This window comes from Saccostrea cucullata, unplaced genomic scaffold (assembly GCF_032062105.1).
Source record: "Saccostrea cucullata isolate Sc308-1 unplaced genomic scaffold, CSIRO_AGI_Scuc_v1 ctg276, whole genome shotgun sequence".
NCBI lineage: Eukaryota > Metazoa > Mollusca > Bivalvia > Ostreida > Ostreidae > Saccostrea > Saccostrea cuccullata.
This window is the reverse complement of record NW_026930478.1, coordinates 122,831-143,677: the sequence shown is the minus strand read 5'-3', so window position 1 is coordinate 143,677 and position 20,847 is coordinate 122,831. Positions and strand designations below refer to the sequence as shown.

Here is a 20,847-nt window from a genome sequence, read left to right as displayed (position 1 = left end):
AAGATCATAATAGATTTTAATTTCTTAGCTCTATCGAAGGTTAATTTTTAGCTCTTCTGAGCCAAAGGCTCAAAGAGCTAATGCTATGAACATTTGTGCGTCGTGCGGTGTGCGTTAACTTTTTAGAAAATGGGCCATAACTCAAGAACGCCTTGGCTAATCAGTGTCAAATTTGTCACAGGGTATCCTTGGCCCAAGGGCTACCATTTATACTAAAATAAGGTTTTACAAGAAGATATATAGGAAAAATCAAAACCAAAAATACTGGTTGCTAAAAAATCTTCTTCTCCAATGAACCACAAGGCAGATTTTCAAAACTTACACACAAGGATCAGAATATGTTGAAGATTAAAAATTGTTCAAAGGCATGAAATCTGGGGCAAAGGGCGTGGTCTCAAGGTCACTTCAAAGTTGACCTAAATTTACAATTGATAAAAACGTTTATATTTTGCTTTTGTAAAAGGACTAGGATATCAAATCTTGTAAGTTGAGATGCAATGTTTTACAGACTTATGCACATCATTTAAATCAAAATAGGTCACAGTGAACTTTTTTTTTTCTTTTTTTTTGATTTGAAGGCATATTTTTGACACTTTAAGGCCTATGATCATCAAACTTTGTTAGTTGATGTTCCAAGGACATGATACATAAAAAAATATATAGTGTTTACTTGTAACATGACTTATCCTGTTTAAAACATTTAAATTGTTTAATGCAGACACTAGAGGGTTGAATAAAATCTTGTAAATTGCTGCATAAAAGTGCTTAAAAATATTTTATGAAAAATGTACATGTATACTGTGACCTACATTTAGTAACTATTTTCAACTCATATGTTTTAATCATTGTGCATTAAAAGGCATAAAAGTTTTATTAGATTTAACCTACAATCATCAAACTTGTTGCAGAATCTTTCTTTGAAAAATGTGAATCTTAAAATGTTTTTTCACCTACTTTTGAAATTTTATGGCTATTATTTAAGTATCTTCGGTAAAAATTATTAAGGCAAAATTTCATTACATTAACTTTGTGACAAATTATATAATTATTAGGAAGTAAAAATTTTGGAGAGTGACGACACAAAAAGTAGGTCACGGTGAATTACTTTTGATTTTATTAGCTTATATTTAAGTACCTTAGGTATTCAATGATGATATACATCAAACTTTGTGAATTGATTGCAATCTTGTTTTTGGAAGTGTTACTGTAATAAAGGTCATGGTGAAATACATTTGACATTTTATAGCTTTATTTAAGCATCTTAGGTATTAATAAGCTTAGAATCATCAAACTTTGTGAGTTGATGCATCTTGGGTTTTAGGAGAGTGACGACCAAAAAGTAGGTCATGGTGACCTACTTTTTACATTTTATAGCTTTAAAAAATATCTTAAAGCTAAAAATAAAGCAAATTCTCAAATTTTGTGGGTTATGTAAAAATTGGGTTTTGGAGAGTTATGACCATAAAACATAGGTCATGGTGACCTACTTTTTATTTTCCGTTGCGGTACATATTGGCTTTTAGAATCATCAAACTTTATAACAAACGGCAATGATGTAAATTTCGGGCTTTGACTTACAGCACATTCTAAAAATTAGGTCACAGTGACCTAATTTTAACATTTTATGGCTATAATTAAGTATCTCCAGTACTTCATGTGTTCGAAAATCAAACTTTGTCAGTTGATGCATTTTGGTTTTACCAAGATGTAGATGAAAAAGTAGGTCAAAGTGACTTACTTTTGACTATCTCACATACTTATTGGCTTAGAATCTTCAATCTTTGTTTATTAATGCATCTTGAGTCAATTATATATATTTTTTTAAAGTAGGTCATTGTGACCTACTTACAAATGTTTTTTTTTATAGCTTTATTAAAAAATCTTCAGTTATAATTAGCTAAGAATCAAAACTTTGTCAGTTGATGCATATTTAATAGCAGAATACTTTTTTCTTAGAGGCTTCAAATAGAAGTGAATAATTTAAATTTATTAATTTAAATCTTTTTGAAGAATATGCTCACCATGGTTTATTTGGGAAAATTTTACTCTGAACAAGGATTATAAATATTTTCTAAACCTTGACCTTTGAATGGTTCAAGGTCATTGCATGTTACACCATGGGTATTAGATAAATGAAGTTTGTTTTATTGTGTGGCTGGTAGTTAAAATATGTATAAAAAGGCTTAAAATGCCTATAAAACATACATTTTATTTTGAGCTTGATTTTAATTTTAATATTTAAAGCTGAACACGACTCGTAAATAGGCATATGCCATTTTCGATATCATTATCTGATAATCAACACTAGGGTATTCGTTACAGAGAGAGAGAGAGAAATGAGAGATCGGCGTGGATAACGGACAGACATGCTTCCCGCTGGACAATCTTGCATTACCTTTGTTCACATTTTATTGCAGTTACATTTATCTTTGTTGTTTGTATACTGCACTGACCTGCACTACTATAATTGTAAATTTATTTGGCATCTTACTTTCCTGCATTAGACGAAGTTTATGTTTCTATTCTCGCAACCACGTGCTGCATAGCATATGTCCGTCTTCTCCGGTGTCGACTGATTACACTGAACATATATTAAGTCATTGCCCTTTTATAATGGTCAACAGAGTAAATAAATTATAAGTTAATAAATTTAATGATTTTACGTAATCGTGTTCAGCTTTAATCCTTGTTTGAAATTGCAGTCAACTTCAGATAATTGTTTAATCAGGTTTTATTTAATAACATTTTTGTGATGTCATATGAATGTGTTGGTCACGTGACATAGATTTATGATATTCAATATTGAAGGTCACTGCACACTCTTACCCAAATTCCATTACTAGTAATTGGTGAAGTTTGAACCTTACTGGGAGACATGGGTGAAAGTATGCTCCAGTTAAATAAAATCAGACAAACAGGCTGATCTCTAGAGGGCAGAGGTAACTCAGACTCAGATTATGTGAAATGAAATAATCCAATGTATGTCACATATATAACTCTTTAATTTATTTCATTTGAGATTTCTAATCAATATTTTCATTTCTAAGATACAAAAAATTTGGAGAACTTTTAACCATAATACATGTACTGTCCAGTTGATAACAAAGTACATGTATAATCGAAATTTTGTAACTTTAATAAACATCAATATACAAAAGTTGGTAAATGTTGTGATATAGATATTGCAATATCACAAAAGGTACTTTGTGAGGGACATCACACACAGCACAATGTTTCAATAAGAATTCACTGTATTTCCCCCATTCTCAGTCACTCCATTGCTGGTTGCTATCTTGATGCAGTGGCCTGTACATTTTGTGGGTCAGCACTGTCCAAAGATTTTAAAAGTCTGAATAAGTCCCACCTTTCATTTAATACATGTATATTTTTACAAAATGCTTGTAATTAGTTAAAATATCCTACAAATGACAATTTATGAAATTTTAGAAGACATTTCGTTTTCAAACAAGAGGCCCACGGGCCTCATAGGTCACCTGAGTATCGTGTAACAACATTCAAACAATTAAAATTGGTTCTTGTTTTAAACCAGAGGCCTTGAAATTCACAATTCACAATTTTGAAAGAGTCACCATTGCTTATCATAATTATAAACTTAGCATGCTTACTCTATTTACTAATAAAAGGTTCAGAGTAACAATTTTAGAGAAAATGCACTTACACTGTATAATCAGATTGTGCACCTCACCCTTCAAAGGAACCACTGACCCTGGGGCCACATATTTCCATAATTTTGCAAATTTTATCATAAAATGGTTGATTAATACTAAGGAGCAGATTTAAAAGCATTAATTTCTTTTCAGATTTCTATGTAACCCTAATGCCCCCACCCTACCCCAGGGGGCATCATAATTTAACATTTTGCTACATGCACCTTTCTTCCATCATAAATATATATACTTCTGGCTCAGTGGTTACAACCCAGGAGAAGGAAGATTTTCAAAGATTTTTCCTATATATTTCTATGTAAAAATTTGATTCCCAACACCAGCCCCTGACCCTGAGGCCGGGGGTTCATGATTTTGGAACAACTTTTCTACATACCTAGGTACTTCCACATAAGTTTATTTTCTGGCCCAGTGGTTCTTGAGAAGATTTTCAAAGATTTTTGCATATATTTCTATGTAAAATTTATATAGCCCTGCCCTAGCACAAGAATCCCTGACCCTGGGGCCATGAATTTCACAATTGTGGTAGAGGACTCAATGATCATTACATTCATGCCAACAGTTTGCCTGCTTGATGTCCAGGAGTAGAAGAAGATTTTTAAAGATTGCAATAATTTTGGTGGTTTTGGCCCCCATCCCTCAGGCCCAAGGGGAGCGGGGACCATAAAATTCAAAATTTTTGTTTCCCTTCACCCATAGATGCTGTATAACAATTTTTGTTGAAATTGGTTCAGTGGTTTTAGAGAAGAAGCTGATAATGTTCAAATGTTAACACAAGACGGACAACACATGATGGATGACGATGGACGAAAACGGATAGCAATAGGTCACCTGAGTTATTCAAGTGACTTAAAAAAGAAGTACATGAATACTGCGTCATGTAAATAAAAGAAGGGGACTCAAAGATTTCTAAGGTTTGTCCAGACAAGACACATAAGCTCATTTCAACTTCAATGATGAGCTTCAAATATTCAAATTGATACAACAATTTTTTCTTTCTTGCCTAGTGAAATAGAAACAAATACATCGGACCTACCTTAACGTCAATGATTTTGTTTCTGATGAGAGACTGAAGGAACACACACACTAATCGTACAAGTCTATTCTGTAAATATCTATCACGAATTGTTTCACACGTTGAGATGCAGTTAGAGATGTATAAATGAATGAATTCTGATGGAAGTTCTACAGCCTAAAATGTAAGAAAATATTTACATAATTCAATATGGTACATAATTATGAAAAAGTCCTCAGGTAGGAAATGGATGCTTTCAAATTCTGTAGTGCCAAATTTTGAATTTTACAAATATACTGCTTTGGATAAATACTTACTGTTGTTAACCTGTTGACAACCTCCATAGAATGCAGAGACATTTCCATGTTAACTAGGACAGAAAAATACCTGAAAAACCATTATGTTCTCTTAATAAAAGACATTTTTTTTTTCAGATGAGAGGAAACTTGTAAGAATTTTCTCTACAAATGATATTTTAACCAAGAATTTTAACTTCAATAAAATACAGATTCCAATTTATTCTTTTTGAAATTTTACACATTAATTTATTTATCCATTAGATACAAATATTTTTTGCATTTTTCAATAAGAAAAATCTCACTCTGTGATTTGGTTGGATTGCATCAATCTCAATAAAACTTCTATGGCCACTAAAGGGTTATTTTCTACTAAGTCTGGAAGCTGTAAATGCAATAAAAATTGTATACAAACATAGGTAATCAGAGATTACAGAGCTAACCTCAACGAATGTCGTCTTTAAGTAAGGCAAAGTCACACAATTAATCAACAAAAAGTGTACATCCAAAATTGCAAAATTTATGCAATTTTGATTTGATACTTTGGAATAGACCTATATAAAAACTTAAGACTAGTTCTTCATCATGAAAACATAATTAAAATCCAGCATCTGAAGCAAGTTTGAGAGTTTTCATCCCTTGATGCATCATTTGTGCAAGTTTGGTTTATATAAGCCTTATAGTTTCTAGGTAATAGACCTGCACCCATAACTTTTATGAGGTCCATTATCTGGAAAATGTATGTCGAATTCTGAATCTGAAGCAAGTCAATTAGTGTGCATCCTAAGATGTATCATCCATGCAAGTTTGCTCAACATAGAGCTCAAAGTTACTTGGAAATGAAACCTGTATAAAAAACTAACCTTTTCACTAATCCAGAAAAATGTAGGTCAGATTCAGCATCTGAAGCCAGCCTAGTAGAATGCACCCTTAGATGTACCATCCATGCAAGTTTGGTCATTATAGGGCTTAAAGTTACTTGGAAATGAATCCTGCACCAAAAACTTTAACCTGTTCACTCATCCAGAAAATGTAGGTCAGAATCAGCATCCGAAGCAAGTCTGATAGTATGCATCCTAAGATGTATCATCCATGCTAGTTAAGTTTAGTCATTATAGGGCTTATAGTACCTTGGAAATGAAACCTGCACCAAAAACATAAACCTGTTCAATCATGCAGAAAATGTGGGTCAGATTCAGCATCTGAAGCTAGCCTGTTAGTGTGCATCCTAAGATGTACCATCCATGCAAGTTTGGTCATTATAGGGCTGACATAGTATCTTTGAAATGAAACCTGCACCAAAAACTTTAACCTGTTCACTCAACCGGAAAATGTACATGTAAGTCAGATTCAGCATCAGAAGCAAGCCTGGTAGTATGCATCCTTAGATGAATCATCCATGCAAGTTTGGTCATTATAGGGCTCATAGTGCCTTGGAAATGAGACCTGCACCAAAAACATAAACCTGTTCAATCATGCAGAAAATGTGAGTCAGATTCAGCATCCGAAGCTAGCCAGTTAGTGTGCATCCTAAGATGTACCATCCATGCAAGTTTGGTCAACATACGACTTATAGTTACTCGGAAATGAGACCTACACCGAAAATTGCACCAAAAATGTTAACCTGCTCCAAAAACATTAACCTGGTCATTCCTTTGCTGAAATTGCAGCATCTAAAACTTTGACTGGTATAATGAAACACACTAGAAACACCTTCCATGCATGTCTAATCAATATAGGACAAAGAAGTACATAAAAAGAAAACTGCTCCAAAAAACTTAACCTTAACCTGGGACGCCGACACTGACACCGAGGGTATTACATAAGCTCATCCTACTTCATTGAGGTGAGCTAAAAATGTTACAAGAATAATCAACAAGTACTAATTATTGTGGTCTGCATATGTGTATATGCATATGTAAGTGAACCTCCCCAAAACAACATTGTAGCTCGTGGTTGAAATCTGATAATCATGAAGGAGTTGGCACAATTTAGGAAAATCCATATGAAACTCTAACACCTTCATGTTTACCTGTAGCAGAAGAGAGTCCTGTATTTTAACTTTGGCTACAGTAGGCTTTTTAGCTACTTTTGCTGCAGAGAGTCTTTAATAGCTTCTGTAAAGTAGTCCTTACCTGCACTTACACTACTGTTATCTTAGCAGTGTTAAACCTTTAACATGTTTAATGTTAACTTTGGATGCAGATTTCGTAATAAAAGTACAAAATGCCTTATCAGTACAGTAGTACAGGTATGCATGTTATATCTACCCTTATCAGAGCTTGCTTTGATCATTTTGGCAGTAGTATGCCCTAAAAAATTATCTAAGCAGAACTAGCCTCTATGGGATCAAACCTATATTATAAGTGGTTACCTTGGCAGGAGTGAGCCCTATGTGGTAGATAGAGCTATAAGTGGTTACCTTGGCAGGAGTGAGCCCTATGTGGTAGATAGAGCTATAAGTGATTACCTTGGCAGGAGTGAGCCCTATGTGGTAGATACAGCTATAAGTGGTTACCTTGGCAGGAGTGAGCCCTATGTGGTAGATAGAGCTATTGTTTGTATATGTTTACCTTGGCAGGTGTAAGGCCTATGTGGTAGACCAGTTTATTGTCTTTTTCCAGCTCTGTCAGTAACTGCTGCTGCTGGGGTAGAGTCAGTGCCCCTTTGAATGCTTTAGACATCAGCCGTCGGATCTCCACACCTGCTGAACTACTGACACACATGGTGGTATCCCAGGCAATGTTATAATCCATATCCACTGGGTTCATCCAACACAGCTACAAAATAAAAAATAATGAGAGAGATATAAAACACAAGAGATTATGATGATCAAAAGGGGTCCAATAGTGTTATTCTACTTTGCAGCAGTCCAATGAAAAATTGAATAGAGAAAAATACCTCATCTTCAGCTATGTGTAATGGCGGGGCTAGTCTGATGAACTCTGGCATCATGCAGTTCTCCACAGGTGGTTTGTTTCCTGTCAGTAAGGCCTCAATTGTCTGCCTCTGTACATCAGGATTTATTACACCAGGCTTTCCAAAATGATCATAACTAAAAATAAAAAACATATAAATGCTCTATGGCCCTTATTTTTGTGAGGAAGCAATTTGAATTTACACTACCTGAGAATGCTTTCATATAGAAATGACTAAACATGGCCTTATTGTTCTTGAGAAGATTTTCAAAGATTTTTTCCAATATACATGTATATGCTTTAGCAAGACTTTGATCCCCCATAGTGGCCCACTCTCACCCCCAGGGTGTCCTGTTTTGAAATTTGAATCTCCGCTATCTGAAAATGCTTTCATATCAACTACACTAAACAGGGCTTTGTTGTTCTTGAGCAAAAGATTTTTTATTATGTATTCCTATGGAAAACGTTGATCCCCCACTGCGGCCGAACCTGAACATTAGGGGTCATGATTTATCCAAATTGTAATATACGCTTGGTTTCATATAAGTTTCAACTTTTATGAAATGGTGGTTCTTGATAAGACGTTTTTTAAAACATGCTACCAAATTTTCACAGATGGGGTATTTTATAATTAACGACCCTTGAATGAGGGCGTAGCCCTTCATATAAACAAATATGAATTCCCTTCATCCATGGATGCTCTTTGGCAAGTTTGGTTGCAACTGGCCCAGTGGTTCTGGAGAAGGAATTCGAAAATGTGAAAAGTTTACAGATGGACAGACAGACAGATTGAAAGATAGATGGACTATAGACAAAATGTGATCAGAAAAGCTCACTTGAGCTTTTGGCTTAGGTGAGCTAAATAAACAATGATTGACTTGATCATAGCCTCTTACCTTGTAGGCTTAGTATCAGGATCAGGAACTACACAAGGCATGGCTGACTTGCTCTGCGCAGGCATTTCTGATTGTCTCTCAGCCAAGGCCAGCTGTAGGCCACTCACATCAAAGTTCTGCAATAAATTGTCAAACACATTTTTACATGATTTTCAGGATCTACAATGGAACCATGGGCTTTACATGTAGATATAAGCAGTAATTTGTTACAGATCTGTTCAAATATCACAGCTCATACCTGCATGCTACTGACATCCAGTTGGATAATTTGAGTTGGCGTCTTTTTGAACATCTGTAGAGAAAAAAATATTTACACATGTTCAAGTACTCTCTGTATTTTACTGAAAAATGAACAGAAGAAATGATACCATTTAACATGTGTATATAAAAACATTCACAAGACAAAAGCATCCACAGATCACAAAACCATTTAATTTGCTCTCTATGTTATTTCTAAGACATGACCCGAATTCTTTTTTTTTTTGCTGTGTCACTGAAGTATCAACAGAGACCAGACACAGCCTCTGGTCCTTGTACAAAACATCAAATCTGCCAGTTTAATATTCTATAAACTAAATATATCTTTATGAACAGAAAGACAGACAGAGGGAGGGACACAATGATTTCTGTGGCCTTCTATAAAATTTCCAATGTGACAATGATTACATATAAAGCACTTTATCTGTAAGAGTAAAAACTCATCAATAGCTGATAAATTGCTATTATACATGAATCTCAAAATCATGATTCAGTGTATTAAACAAAAGTTTGATAAAAATATTAGTAACTTTTCAACATAGCTGTAACTTTTTAAAACAATTGTATTACATAAAATAATCTAATAATGCCTTGTAATTAAATGGGAAAAGTTCAAATGTTGACCATCTATTCAAATACAGCAAGTATAATGACATGAATGCATCAGACTGTATAATTCAATCCTTCTCTAAGTAATCTCTTTCAAGTTTCTTTTGCACGAATGGAAAAAGTGGCATTCTAATAATATTTGATCTTTTCCCAACAACCAAAGCATCATTCAATGAGAAAAGAATCTGGAGATCAATTGAAACACTCTAAACCTACTTCATGCATGTCATCCACTTAAAATGCAGAATGTGATCTGTCATCAAGACAATTTGATTCAAATTATTAACAATAATAACTTAATTTCTCATCAGTTTTATAGAGCTATTTAAAAGATGTTCAGTAGGTTGACAGTATTTCAAATCCACAAAAATCAAAGTCCTGACAGTACTTGTACTTGCCATTCTTGGAATCTGATAAATAACAAAATCTTGTGTATACATGCAGATTTAACTGTTAAAATGTTATCAGTGTTGTTCTTACCATTAACGTGAAGTGAGCAACATAAGGGTTAGCCTAATGGATACAAGTTCAAGGAAAATTATCAAAACAAGTTTAGCATGATAATTTTTTTTAAAAGGAAATGTTAAATATAGCAAACATTTCTTTATCTATGACTCGGAGTAATGTTAAGCAACTCAATAATCATTGGATCAGTAACACGTATATGCAAGATGAAATTCGGAAATTAAAAATAAGTGAAGTTGTAATAAGACATTTCATAAATACAGTTGGAATTCCAAACCACTTTAAAATCAATATTTCAACTCATTGGATATATAGTTTTTCTTTCAACTCCCACAAAGTTCAAACTCCCACAAAGTTTAACTTTAAGAATTTCAATGCTACTAAAAGCAATGTTTTTTTAAATCTTGCTATATGGTCTAGACTCTAGCACTTCATAAATGTACTGCTGGGAGATAACACTACAAATCAAGAACTGAATCCTGGGAGATTTCCACCTATCTATACTTAATTTACTTATATATAATTTAATTCTAATGTGCATTTGATTGGCTGAAAAAAAATAGAAAATAACCTGTGTTGCTTATGACACAATTTGATGAATGTCAAATCTAGCAAACTGCTTGAAGTTTCCTTTAAATTTTATACAATTTGAAGTCATTATTTGGGAAAAAATTTGGTTCCTTTTAAGCCAAGCTCTACTTTATAATGTAGGTTGAAATAATTTACTTATTTATAAGTCTCAAACCACATAGTATAACTTGGGAAGCTATTGTATTCAGTCCTTAATTATTCTGTCTTTAACAGTTTCCCTTAGACTAATATTTTAAGAAAGTGTGAGTACCTCTTTGGTGGGACTGGAGATGAGTTGTGAGAGGAAGTATCTCTCTGCGGGGGAGATGGCTGGAATAGCCCAGTGGAGGTCAAACTGACCCGCTTCCTGGTTCTCAGTGGGAGGATTCTAAATATAGCAATGACAACTTTAAATCAAAAATATATTTATCTGTACAGTATACAGCAGTAATACATTTTTACCATAAATCTATACACAATACTTTTCACAACCTGCTCAGAGATTTTGTGGATTGGAATCTTTCAACAACGGATAAAACAAAATAAAATATAGTTTCCATGGCAAGATTTCAAATAACAAATTAATAATGCTTACCAAAAGATGGACAAAGACAGTGGCAAATGGATTAGCGGCTATGGGATCTGTGCGATACATCTCATACAGAAGAAAGATGGCTGCCAGTTTCTGTGTGGATTATAAAATGTCATAAAATTTTGTCGTTTGAAATATTTGGCAATTAGACGCCTTTTTAGGATGCTTTTAATGTATTTATCTTTTTTCATTCTTACAATAAACGTGACGTTTAGAAGCACCCCCTTGTGTTTAAAGTCATAAAATTATTCAATAAAACATTATTAAATGAAATTTTCAATTGTATTTATTTGTATGTTTTGCTACTATTTGATAATATGTCACCAAATTGATATGGACACAGTAAATTCAAAATATAAAACTTTTAAAACTTACTTTTTTTTTAACATTTGAACAAACAAGAACATATTTTAGTTATGCTGACTAACACTGCAGAGTAGTGTGATGACAAAACGGAAAATCCCCATGTTTACACTCACTATTGAAGATCCCACTTTGAAGTGATCTTGTTTTGTAAAGTAGTGGTGAAAGCCAGTGGCCAAGTTTTCAAATGACTGAGTCTGGGTGGTGTCCTCAGACAGGACGCTGTCAATTACAATATATGATGGTATTACTGATTACATGCACATGTACTGTACACGGTTTGATGTACATGTATATGTTTCATGCTATTAATGTTTCTGTCTATTAACATAGAAACTGATCAGAAACAGCAAATAACTGGAATTTTTGTTAAGTCCAAGGGGCATAATTCTGTCAGAAATTGCTCCATCGTACCCAAAACAGAACTTAACCTAGAAATTCTGATGATAATCTGTATACCAAATTTTATTTCAGTATGTGCAACTTCTGCAAAGAAAATAACTGGAAACTGCAAATAATTTGGTATTTTTCCAAGTCCAAGGGGCATAACTAATTCAAAAATTGCTCTGAGAGTCAAGTGTACACAAAACAGAACTTGACTTAAATATTTTATGATGAATCTCTATGGTGTATACCAAATTTCGTTTTAGTATGTGCAACAGCTGCAAAGAAAATGAACGGAAACTGTAAATAATTGGATTTTTTCTAAGTCCAAGGGGCATAACTTTGTCAAAAATTGCTTGTCAATGATCATTCTCAAAACAGAACTTGACATAAATCTTCTTATGATAGTGTATACCAATCTTCATAACAGTATGTGCAACCGCTGCAAAGAAAATGAACGGGAACTTTGTGAACCGACAGACATGATGCGACTATTGATACAGAACAGAAATCTGGTGAAAGGGAGTTACTTCCCTTTGATAGTGACAGGATTTTTCTTCTCTTTTTTGTGTGTGTTACCGTATATTTGCCGATATAATGTTGTTAAGAAAAATAAAAGCTATATCAATTTTACAGCGGCATAACTTTTGAGGACTAGAATTTGATATAAAAGTAATCACAAGCATATTTACCTGAGCAGAGATGCAAGTTCTTTCACGGAGAGCGCCATCTTGAAATTTAGTGACAATTCTCGCGTGATTTGGTTATTATTATTTTCAGTTATTGCAGTAATAGAGTATTGCGAGGGTTAAAATGGACATTTTCTGAAAAGTTTGAATACAATAAAAGAAGGTTATTCAGCAATTTTATACAGATGGGCTAAAATAGGCAATTGATTATTTATCACGTGACCAGTAAACGTTATTTGACAGTTCAGACGATTTTGTTGACATTGGTTATTGCAGGGTTCCTGATTGCAAGATAAATATGGCTTTGATTTCAGGAATGAGTGATATACGGGTCATTATCACAGTAGTAGCCATAGGAGGATGCTTGCTGACTCTCTACCCAAAGGTCTTTGCCCCAATTCTCTCTAACTTGTTTGGAGGAGGAAGAACTAAAGATAGAGGAGTACAGAACAATCAACCAAAAAGTAATCTTACAGGAAATACTGTCGCTTTATAAAATTTATATGAAATTAAGTGAAAAATATTGTTCTGTTTTTGAGTATGATGTAAATTTAGGATCACCAATAACACTGAAAGAGAGCTTGATATCAGATATGATACATGATCATGATGATATGTAATACTATAAACTTATATAGGATGATATTTATGTAGGTGTTGACATTTTAAAAAATGCATTTATTGTTCTGATATTCAGTGCCCCCTAGAGCTCATCATCCACGTGGCCCTGGAGGAGGAAATGAAGGAAATCCTCGTCCATCAGGGATGCCACCTAATATGGATGCAGAAATCGAAAGGCATATGAGGGTATTTTATTTTATAATTAGATGAATTTCATAAGTATATACATGTTAGATTTGATTATGCATTTAAATACTGGTGATTAAGCTTTGACCTATATAAGCCTGGTCATTCCAGTCAAATGATTCCATGATAAAGTTTAATTATGAACCACAAGACCAATTTATAATTATATACTTATGCATGCATGGTCAGGTTTTTCTTTGACAGGACCATAGTAACTGCAGATATGCATAAATCATTCAAGACACTGAATATTACATAGGTAATATTTAATAATAAGATACATGCACTACATCTATACTTTTGATTGAATAAATTATATTTTCTTATTTAGTAAAGTCTCTAATCTGTATATATTCTCAATATGCAGAGAAACAGTCAACATTTAATTTTTAGCTCACCTCAACGAAGTTGGGGGAGCTTATGTAATACCCTCAGTGTCGGCGTCCCACGTTAAGTTTTCTGGAGCAGTTTTCTTTTTAAGTACTTCTATGTCCTACATTGATTAGACATGCATGGAAGATGCTTCTAGTGTGTTTCATTGTACAAGTCAAAGTTTCAGATGCTGCAATTTCAGCAAAGGAATGACCAGGTTAATGTTTTTGGAGCAGGTTAACATTTTTGGTGCAGTTTTTGGTGTTGGTCTCATTTCCAAGGAACTATAAGCCCTATGTTGACCAAACTTGCATGGGTGATACATCTTAGGATATACACTACCGGGCTTGCTTCGGATGCTGAATCTGACCTTCATTATCAGGTTGAGTGAACAGGTTAAAGTTTTTGATGCAGGTTTGATTTCTAAGATATTATGAGCCCTATAATGACTTAACTTGCATGGATGATACATCTTAGGATGCATACTACCAGGCTTGCTTTGGATGCTGAATCTGACCTACATTTTGTGGATGACTGAAAAGGTTAGTTTTTGATGCAGGTTTCATTTCCAAGTAACTATGAGGTTATAATGAGCAAACTTGCTTGACGATACATCTTAGGATGCACACTAATGGACTTGCTTCGGATGCTGAATTCGACATACATTTTTCAGATAATGGACCAGGTAAAAGTTATGGGTGCAGGAAACTATAAGGCTTATATAACATTGTATAAACCAAACTTGCACAAATGATGCATCAAGGGATGAAAACTCTCAAATTTGCTTCAGATGCTGGATTTTAATCACATTTTCATGAAAAAGAACTAGTTTGAAGTTTTTATATAGGTCTAATCCAAGGTATCAGATCAAAATTGCATAAATATTTTTCATTTTGGGATGTACACCTTTTGTTGGTTAATTGTGTGACTTTGCCTTACTTAAAGACAACATTAGTTGAGGTGAGCTCTGTAATCTCTGATTACCTATGTTTACTATTGACCAGCAAAGAGAGTTTCCCACAACATTATTGATTTGAATTCTAATTGATTTATTTATTGTGATGCAATAATACCACCACAAGTTACAAAAAACATATAACAATAACGTCAAAGAAAAAAAAACAAAACAAACAATTAGCACTATCAGGGCAAATTGAAGATTTGCTTAATAGCACTACTATAAAATTAATGTGCAAAATTATGCACTGGGTACAAATGAGTTGCTGAATTTCAATGAATGAAATCAAAATACTATTTTATTGATCTGTTTTGTTTTTCATGTAATAAAGCAAACTCTGATTACTAGGGTTGAGTACAACATTGAATATGTTAGCCTCCAAAAAATGGCACAGTATTTAATATCGTCTGACTTGGAATCACATTGAAATATTGCAGATGACTTTTTTCCTACACTGGTTATTATCTTTACATTATAGCAGGGACCACACCCTGGAATGAGACATGCAGCAGAAATGAACAAACAACAATCAAAAACTTCTAGTGGTCGGGGAGGCATGATGGGAATGGTACTTCCTGTTTACGCTGTAGGCATCATTGGTTACCTGATATATACACTGGTCAAAGTAAGGAATTTACACAGTCATGTTTATGTCCTAATATATTAATGATTTGTTTAATATCCTATCATCTGTTTAGTTTATATCCTATTGCTTTTTGAAATGGAAGTTATATTAGGTTGCATTGTAGGACTGCCAGTTAGAAAATATTGAATACTCTATAATTACATGTATATGAGGGCATGATTATATAATTTTAGCATTTTGAGAACATAAAAAATGCTCTTTTCAGGAATTCTTATGCTTAAAAAAATTATCAATAAGGAAATTAACAAGATTCTACTAGAGGTACTTTAATTGTTTCAGGTCTTTAACAAGAAGAATAAAGGGGAATATGACAAAAAGCCTGGATATGGGAAGGTGAAAAACAAAAGTCCGAACACGTCAGAGGAGAGGTCTGTAGTGGAGGAGGCATCACTGAGTGATCTGAAGGAGAGCAGCGCTAAACTGTCCGAGCTGGAGAACCTATTGTCTAAAGCTGATGATAAAAATATCAGTAAGAAAGCAGCTCAATTTATATGTATAAACACGCACCTTTTGTCTATAGTAAAACAAAGAATACACATGAAAACATCTTAAGATACATTTAGATGTACAAAGTTCAACGTAATACTCACTGCAAGAATGCAATTTAGTTTCTTTTGTCGCAACTTTTCGGTTGGGACTTATTGATGATATTTATACAGTTGAACTTAATTATCTCAAACATACTTATCTTGAATATCATGGGTTACTGTCAAAGTCAAATGGAAGTACCAACTACTCTTTTATATATTTTAACCTTGTTATCTTGAATCCCCCGTTATCTCAGAAGTTTTTCTTTCACCCATTGCATATGAGATAAAAAAAATATTTGACTGTGTATATTGTACAATACTATTTGCAGAGATCTATATCTTCAATTTTATTGAGTCAAGAAGCATGTTCCGTAGAATTTTTATGTTTCTTAGTAATGTTGTGTTAATTCTAAACATTAAAAGCTCTCATTGTGGACCCTTCTGTATTAAACATTCTAGGTGCAGATGAAATGAGAGCTCTTCAAACAAGACTAGAAGAAACAGAGAAACAGATGGCCAGGATTCTGAAAGCCATGCAGTCTGTGTCCTCAAAAGTAACAGATGTAATAGAATCCAAAGAAGTAAGTAGTAAACAGATATTTTGTAAATCTGATAAAACAACTGAACAAGTGCTGTAACCTTGGCTTAAGAAGTGAAATTTGATGTAAAATTAAAGGTAGATATTTTAATATGTGTACCTGTTGACAGTTCACTGGAGTATGTTTATCATGTAACCTCTATAATTAGATCTCATTCATCTGTCCATCTGTCCATCTGTAGTTTTGTCCATCACAAAAACTTTAACCTTGGTCATATCTTTTGAATGAGAAGAGATAGGGTTTTCATATTAAACTTGTGTATTACCTGTGAAAAGACCTTTTTTAATACACTATGATTTTTGACCCCTTGACCTTGAAGTTTGACCCACTTTTAAAGAATTAAAAATTACTTTGAATTGGCCTTAACTTTTGAATGAGGAGAGATAGGGCTTTCATATTAAATTTGTATTACCTGTGACAAGACCTTTCTAAATACAGCTTACTCCACTTATATTGAACTCGCTTATTTTGAAATTCCGCTTATTTTGAAATAGAAATAAATCCCCAGTTTTTGCCTCTCATATTCTTTGCATTAAAATAACGGTTATATTGAAATCGGATATATTGAAATTTCGCTTATATTGAAGCCACTGATCGGTCCCCACAGGTGATAATGAGTTGTTTTCATAACGGTTATATTGAAGTACTCCCTGGCGGCTGTCGTTGGTGACAGTAATTATGCCTGATTGACCAGGTGATATACAAAGGTGTGAATAATTGAGTTTTCACCTTATGTGTTTTTATACTGCAATTTGTTCTTACGAAATAAAATTCTTCACTGTTAAATTCTTTGCGTCCATGTATATAATACGGACATATAGAGGCTAAACAGCTAAACGTAATATTATAATAGTAACCCCCACAGATCTAGAAAAAAACATAACTTTGAAATTAAATGCGTGCTGTTAATGGCTATTGGTATGCCTAAATTCGAAATAACCAAGGGATTAACCCGAGTATACTTACGATGATATACAAGCAGCGTTCAGCAGAACGTTTTAGTCCGGTTATTTTTTTTTCAAAACGCAAATAAATGCGATCGGGGAATAATAATGAGGGTGAAGATTATCTTTTCAATGTAACAGAAATAAAAAAAGAAATATTTAAACTTTCAAGGACTCATATTCTATGTAACCTGTTCACTGTTATAGATAAACGAGAACAAAATAAATTTGTTCGGGTTTGTTCTTCTTTATTTTGGATCCGGATTGAACTTGTAAAAATGGCGGCTTTATGATTTCGCTTATATTGAATTTCGGATATATTGAAATAATTTGCATGGTCCCCTGAATTTCAATATATCCGGAGTAGGCTGTACATTTATGATTTTGATCTTGTAACCTTGACCTGGAAGTTTGACCTACTTTTCAAAAACTTTAACCTTGGTCATGACTTTTATTTTGAATGAGAAGAGGTAGGGCTTTTATATTAAACCTGTATGTTGCCTGGGACTAGCCTTTCTAAATACATTATGATTTTGATCTTGCGACATTGATCTTGAAGTTTGACCTACTTTTCAAAAATGCTAATTTTTCCTTAAAACTTTTGATTGAGAAGAGATAGGACTATTATATTTTTTGACATGTGCATTACTTGTGACAATATATTTTTGAGCATGCCATGATTTCTGACCCCTTAACCTTCATGATTGACCTAATAAAAAAAAAATCAACTTTGATGATAACATCTGAATGACATATGATAGGGCATTCATATTTGACACAATACATGATAAAAAATGACATCTTACCCACAAAGACACCAAAAGTGGGTGACTACAATTCTTTGAATTTGCTTGTTTTATATTGCAGTCCACTTTAAACATATTAAACTTGTTGCTTCTACCATTGAACTTTGCATGAATTGGAAGCTGAGACATTTTCTTAGTGTCTTAAAAACAGTTTTACTTTTTCATCACTTGACAGGAAAATGTAGATTCAGATGATAAAGTAAATAGTGACTCTGAGGATCAGTCCTCACAGAAAGGAGAGGAGAGTGAGGAGGCACCTGCTGAGGAGAAAAGTGAAAGTAAGACTCAGAGGGAGGCTGAGGACCAAAGTGAAAGTAAAACTACAAAGGGGGACAAACAGGAAGAGGAAGTGATTCTCTTGGATGGACAAAAGGATAAGGATTCTGAAGAGGAATCGGGGGTTCGCCAGAGGAAAGTCCAAGTTGAGGGGAAGGAGGATTGAGGCTTTTTGTGGTGTAATTTTGGTGATGTGCAATTTTTTTTAAACAGATCTACTCTATGTTTTCCATAATCAATCAATCAGTATGATTAGAATTTTAGAGTGCTTATATCTGTTAGGTATTCTCCTTAAGATGATTTTGAAATTTGACATTAACAACCAAACAATATTCAATTCTTGCTCAAAAAGTACAGTTTAAGGTTAAGTCTTAAACATGCATATCGTAGATAGTTTTCGATGTACATGTACATTATTTTTTTGGGGGGGTATATTTGATTAAGGAGAATAGGTGATTGGTGTATAGCTTGTGACACTAATAACATGCTCAAGATTGTGCAAGTATTATGCACCAACAAATATTTGATTTTGCAGTGTGTTTGCACATTTCAACTTCTTTTAACTATCAAAAATGTGATTTCTTATGCTTTGTTATGTTCAATAGAATTAGTGTGATGGTCTCATGTTCTGTATATGTTGGATTTTTAAAAAATGCTGAAACTGTATTTTTTAAATCTTTAAATGAGATAAGTTTACTTTTGGGAAAAAAAAATCAATAGTGTGATTTAAAACCAACAAATGAATGTGATAGATATGGGCTCTGCTGATCCTTTTATCTGGTTGCAGTGCCCATTGATTTATTTTAATTGTGAAATACAATGTCATGTGTTTGTGTTCATAACAATGGTTATTGATTTTTTAAATATTTGATACTGGAAAAAATACAACAATGTATAATTTTCCTTGAATAGAATCTCAACATGACCAAATAGACTTGTTTTAGAAAACATATTATTACTGCAGCATGCCTTTGTTGTTCTTCCTCTACAATCATTTTTATTTTACTTAGTCTCGTGAAATCAACAAGAACTGCTTTACATACATTATCAATGTTTGTTTGTTTTTTTTTATACATATGCACATTTTTCAATATTTACTGAGTACTAGAATTAATCAATTTTTCACTATATGTCTTTGGTGTTATTTGATGCTTTGTTCATATTACAGTCAGTCTATTCAGTATCATCACTAAACTCTTTACATCTGTAGTACTTCTAATGTATTAAATCCAATTAAAGATAAGAGTTTTAAGGCCAGACCTTGATTTACTACATCCAGTGATATTGATCTTAGACAATGTCATTTGATTTATTGGTTCTATTTTTTTGTCTTATGATTCAGTTATTCCATGACAAATATCCAGTAATATATTTAGAAGGATATGTGCACATATAGTCCCAAAGAACTTTAGTTTATTTATGAATTTTACATGTTATTAAATAGATGTATTTGTGTGTTTTGAGGTTTCTTTTGTTTACACATTTTTATTTTCTTTACTTTGTCTACTGCTTTATTTACATAACATTTTTACACTTTATCATAAATTATTTGTATTTAACACTCATGTTATGAAGATAAATTTCCATGTAATAAACTGTGTTAAAAGTTACATCCTGTTTTGTTTTCATTTTTTTAATAATCCTCCAATTATAGTTTACTCATAGGCATTACACACTGAACCAAGCAGTATATGAAATATTTATTATAGATGTACTAGTTTGAGGTGCTGCAAGCGCTTTAATCTGATAAATACTTTAATGCAGTTGAAGGTTGGTATAGTAAACATTTGATATTTGGAATACTATGGATGTCAAAGTGAGTTTGAAGTCTCAACCGTATATAATGTCTATGCAATCTAACCTCTGTGTTTCAAACCCTTGGAAATCAAAACCATTTTATTGTTTTGAGGAAAATTTCATGGTTTTGTTTACCCTGTGTGAAAATTAAAACAAATATATATACTACTTCATCATATAAAATTGTTCCTATGAAATTTTATTGACATGTATGGAAAAAAAGACATGTATTATAAACTTAGTGAAGAGAATTAAATATACCTGCCCATTTCAACAAATCTCTTGTCCATTTATTTTATACGGATATACTGGTAGACTTGCCATCTTCAACAGATTTTCTATTGGCCATTTATAAAATTTATATGTATCTC

General features: G+C 33.2%; 2 protein-coding genes across 2 annotated transcripts; one reads left to right on the top strand and one right to left on the bottom strand.

Moving 5' to 3' along the window:
* Positions 1 to 3,155: 3,155 nt before the first annotated feature.
* Positions 3,156 to 12,828, bottom strand: LOC134228734 (CCR4-NOT transcription complex subunit 11-like). The gene is given in 14 exon segments (XM_062710426.1): positions 3,156 to 3,419; positions 4,719 to 4,878; positions 5,019 to 5,088; positions 5,303 to 5,382; positions 7,571 to 7,777; positions 7,899 to 8,052; positions 8,812 to 8,927; positions 9,050 to 9,103; positions 10,159 to 10,191; positions 10,985 to 11,101; positions 11,309 to 11,458; positions 11,730 to 11,734; positions 11,781 to 11,890; positions 12,745 to 12,828. Coding segments are annotated over 14 exon segments (1,425 nt in total). The 5' UTR covers positions 12,783 to 12,828; the 3' UTR covers positions 3,156 to 3,288.
* A 33-nt stretch (positions 12,829 to 12,861) lies between these two features.
* Positions 12,862 to 20,289, top strand: LOC134228731 (resistance to inhibitors of cholinesterase protein 3-like). The gene is made up of 6 exons (XM_062710424.1): positions 12,862 to 13,205; positions 13,439 to 13,548; positions 15,357 to 15,503; positions 15,804 to 15,993; positions 16,514 to 16,635; positions 18,579 to 20,289. Exons 1-6 carry the CDS (start codon positions 13,040 to 13,042, stop codon positions 18,843 to 18,845), a joined length of 1,002 nt encoding a protein of 333 aa, XP_062566408.1. The 5' UTR covers positions 12,862 to 13,039; the 3' UTR covers positions 18,846 to 20,289.
* Positions 20,290 to 20,847: the final 558 nt, after the last annotated feature.

Excerpts from the sequence above, each read along its gene's own strand:
- LOC134228731 (XM_062710424.1), top strand. The coding sequence starts at position 13,040 with ATGGCTTTGATTTCAGGAATGAGTGATATACGGGTCATTATCACAGTA. Across the intron at positions 13,206-13,438 it reads ACAGAACAATCAACCAAAAA|TGCCCCCTAGAGCTCATCAT; the intron begins GTAATCTTACAG and ends TCTGATATTCAG. Across the intron at positions 13,549-15,356 it reads AAATCGAAAGGCATATGAGG|CAGGGACCACACCCTGGAAT; the intron begins GTATTTTATTTT and ends TTTACATTATAG.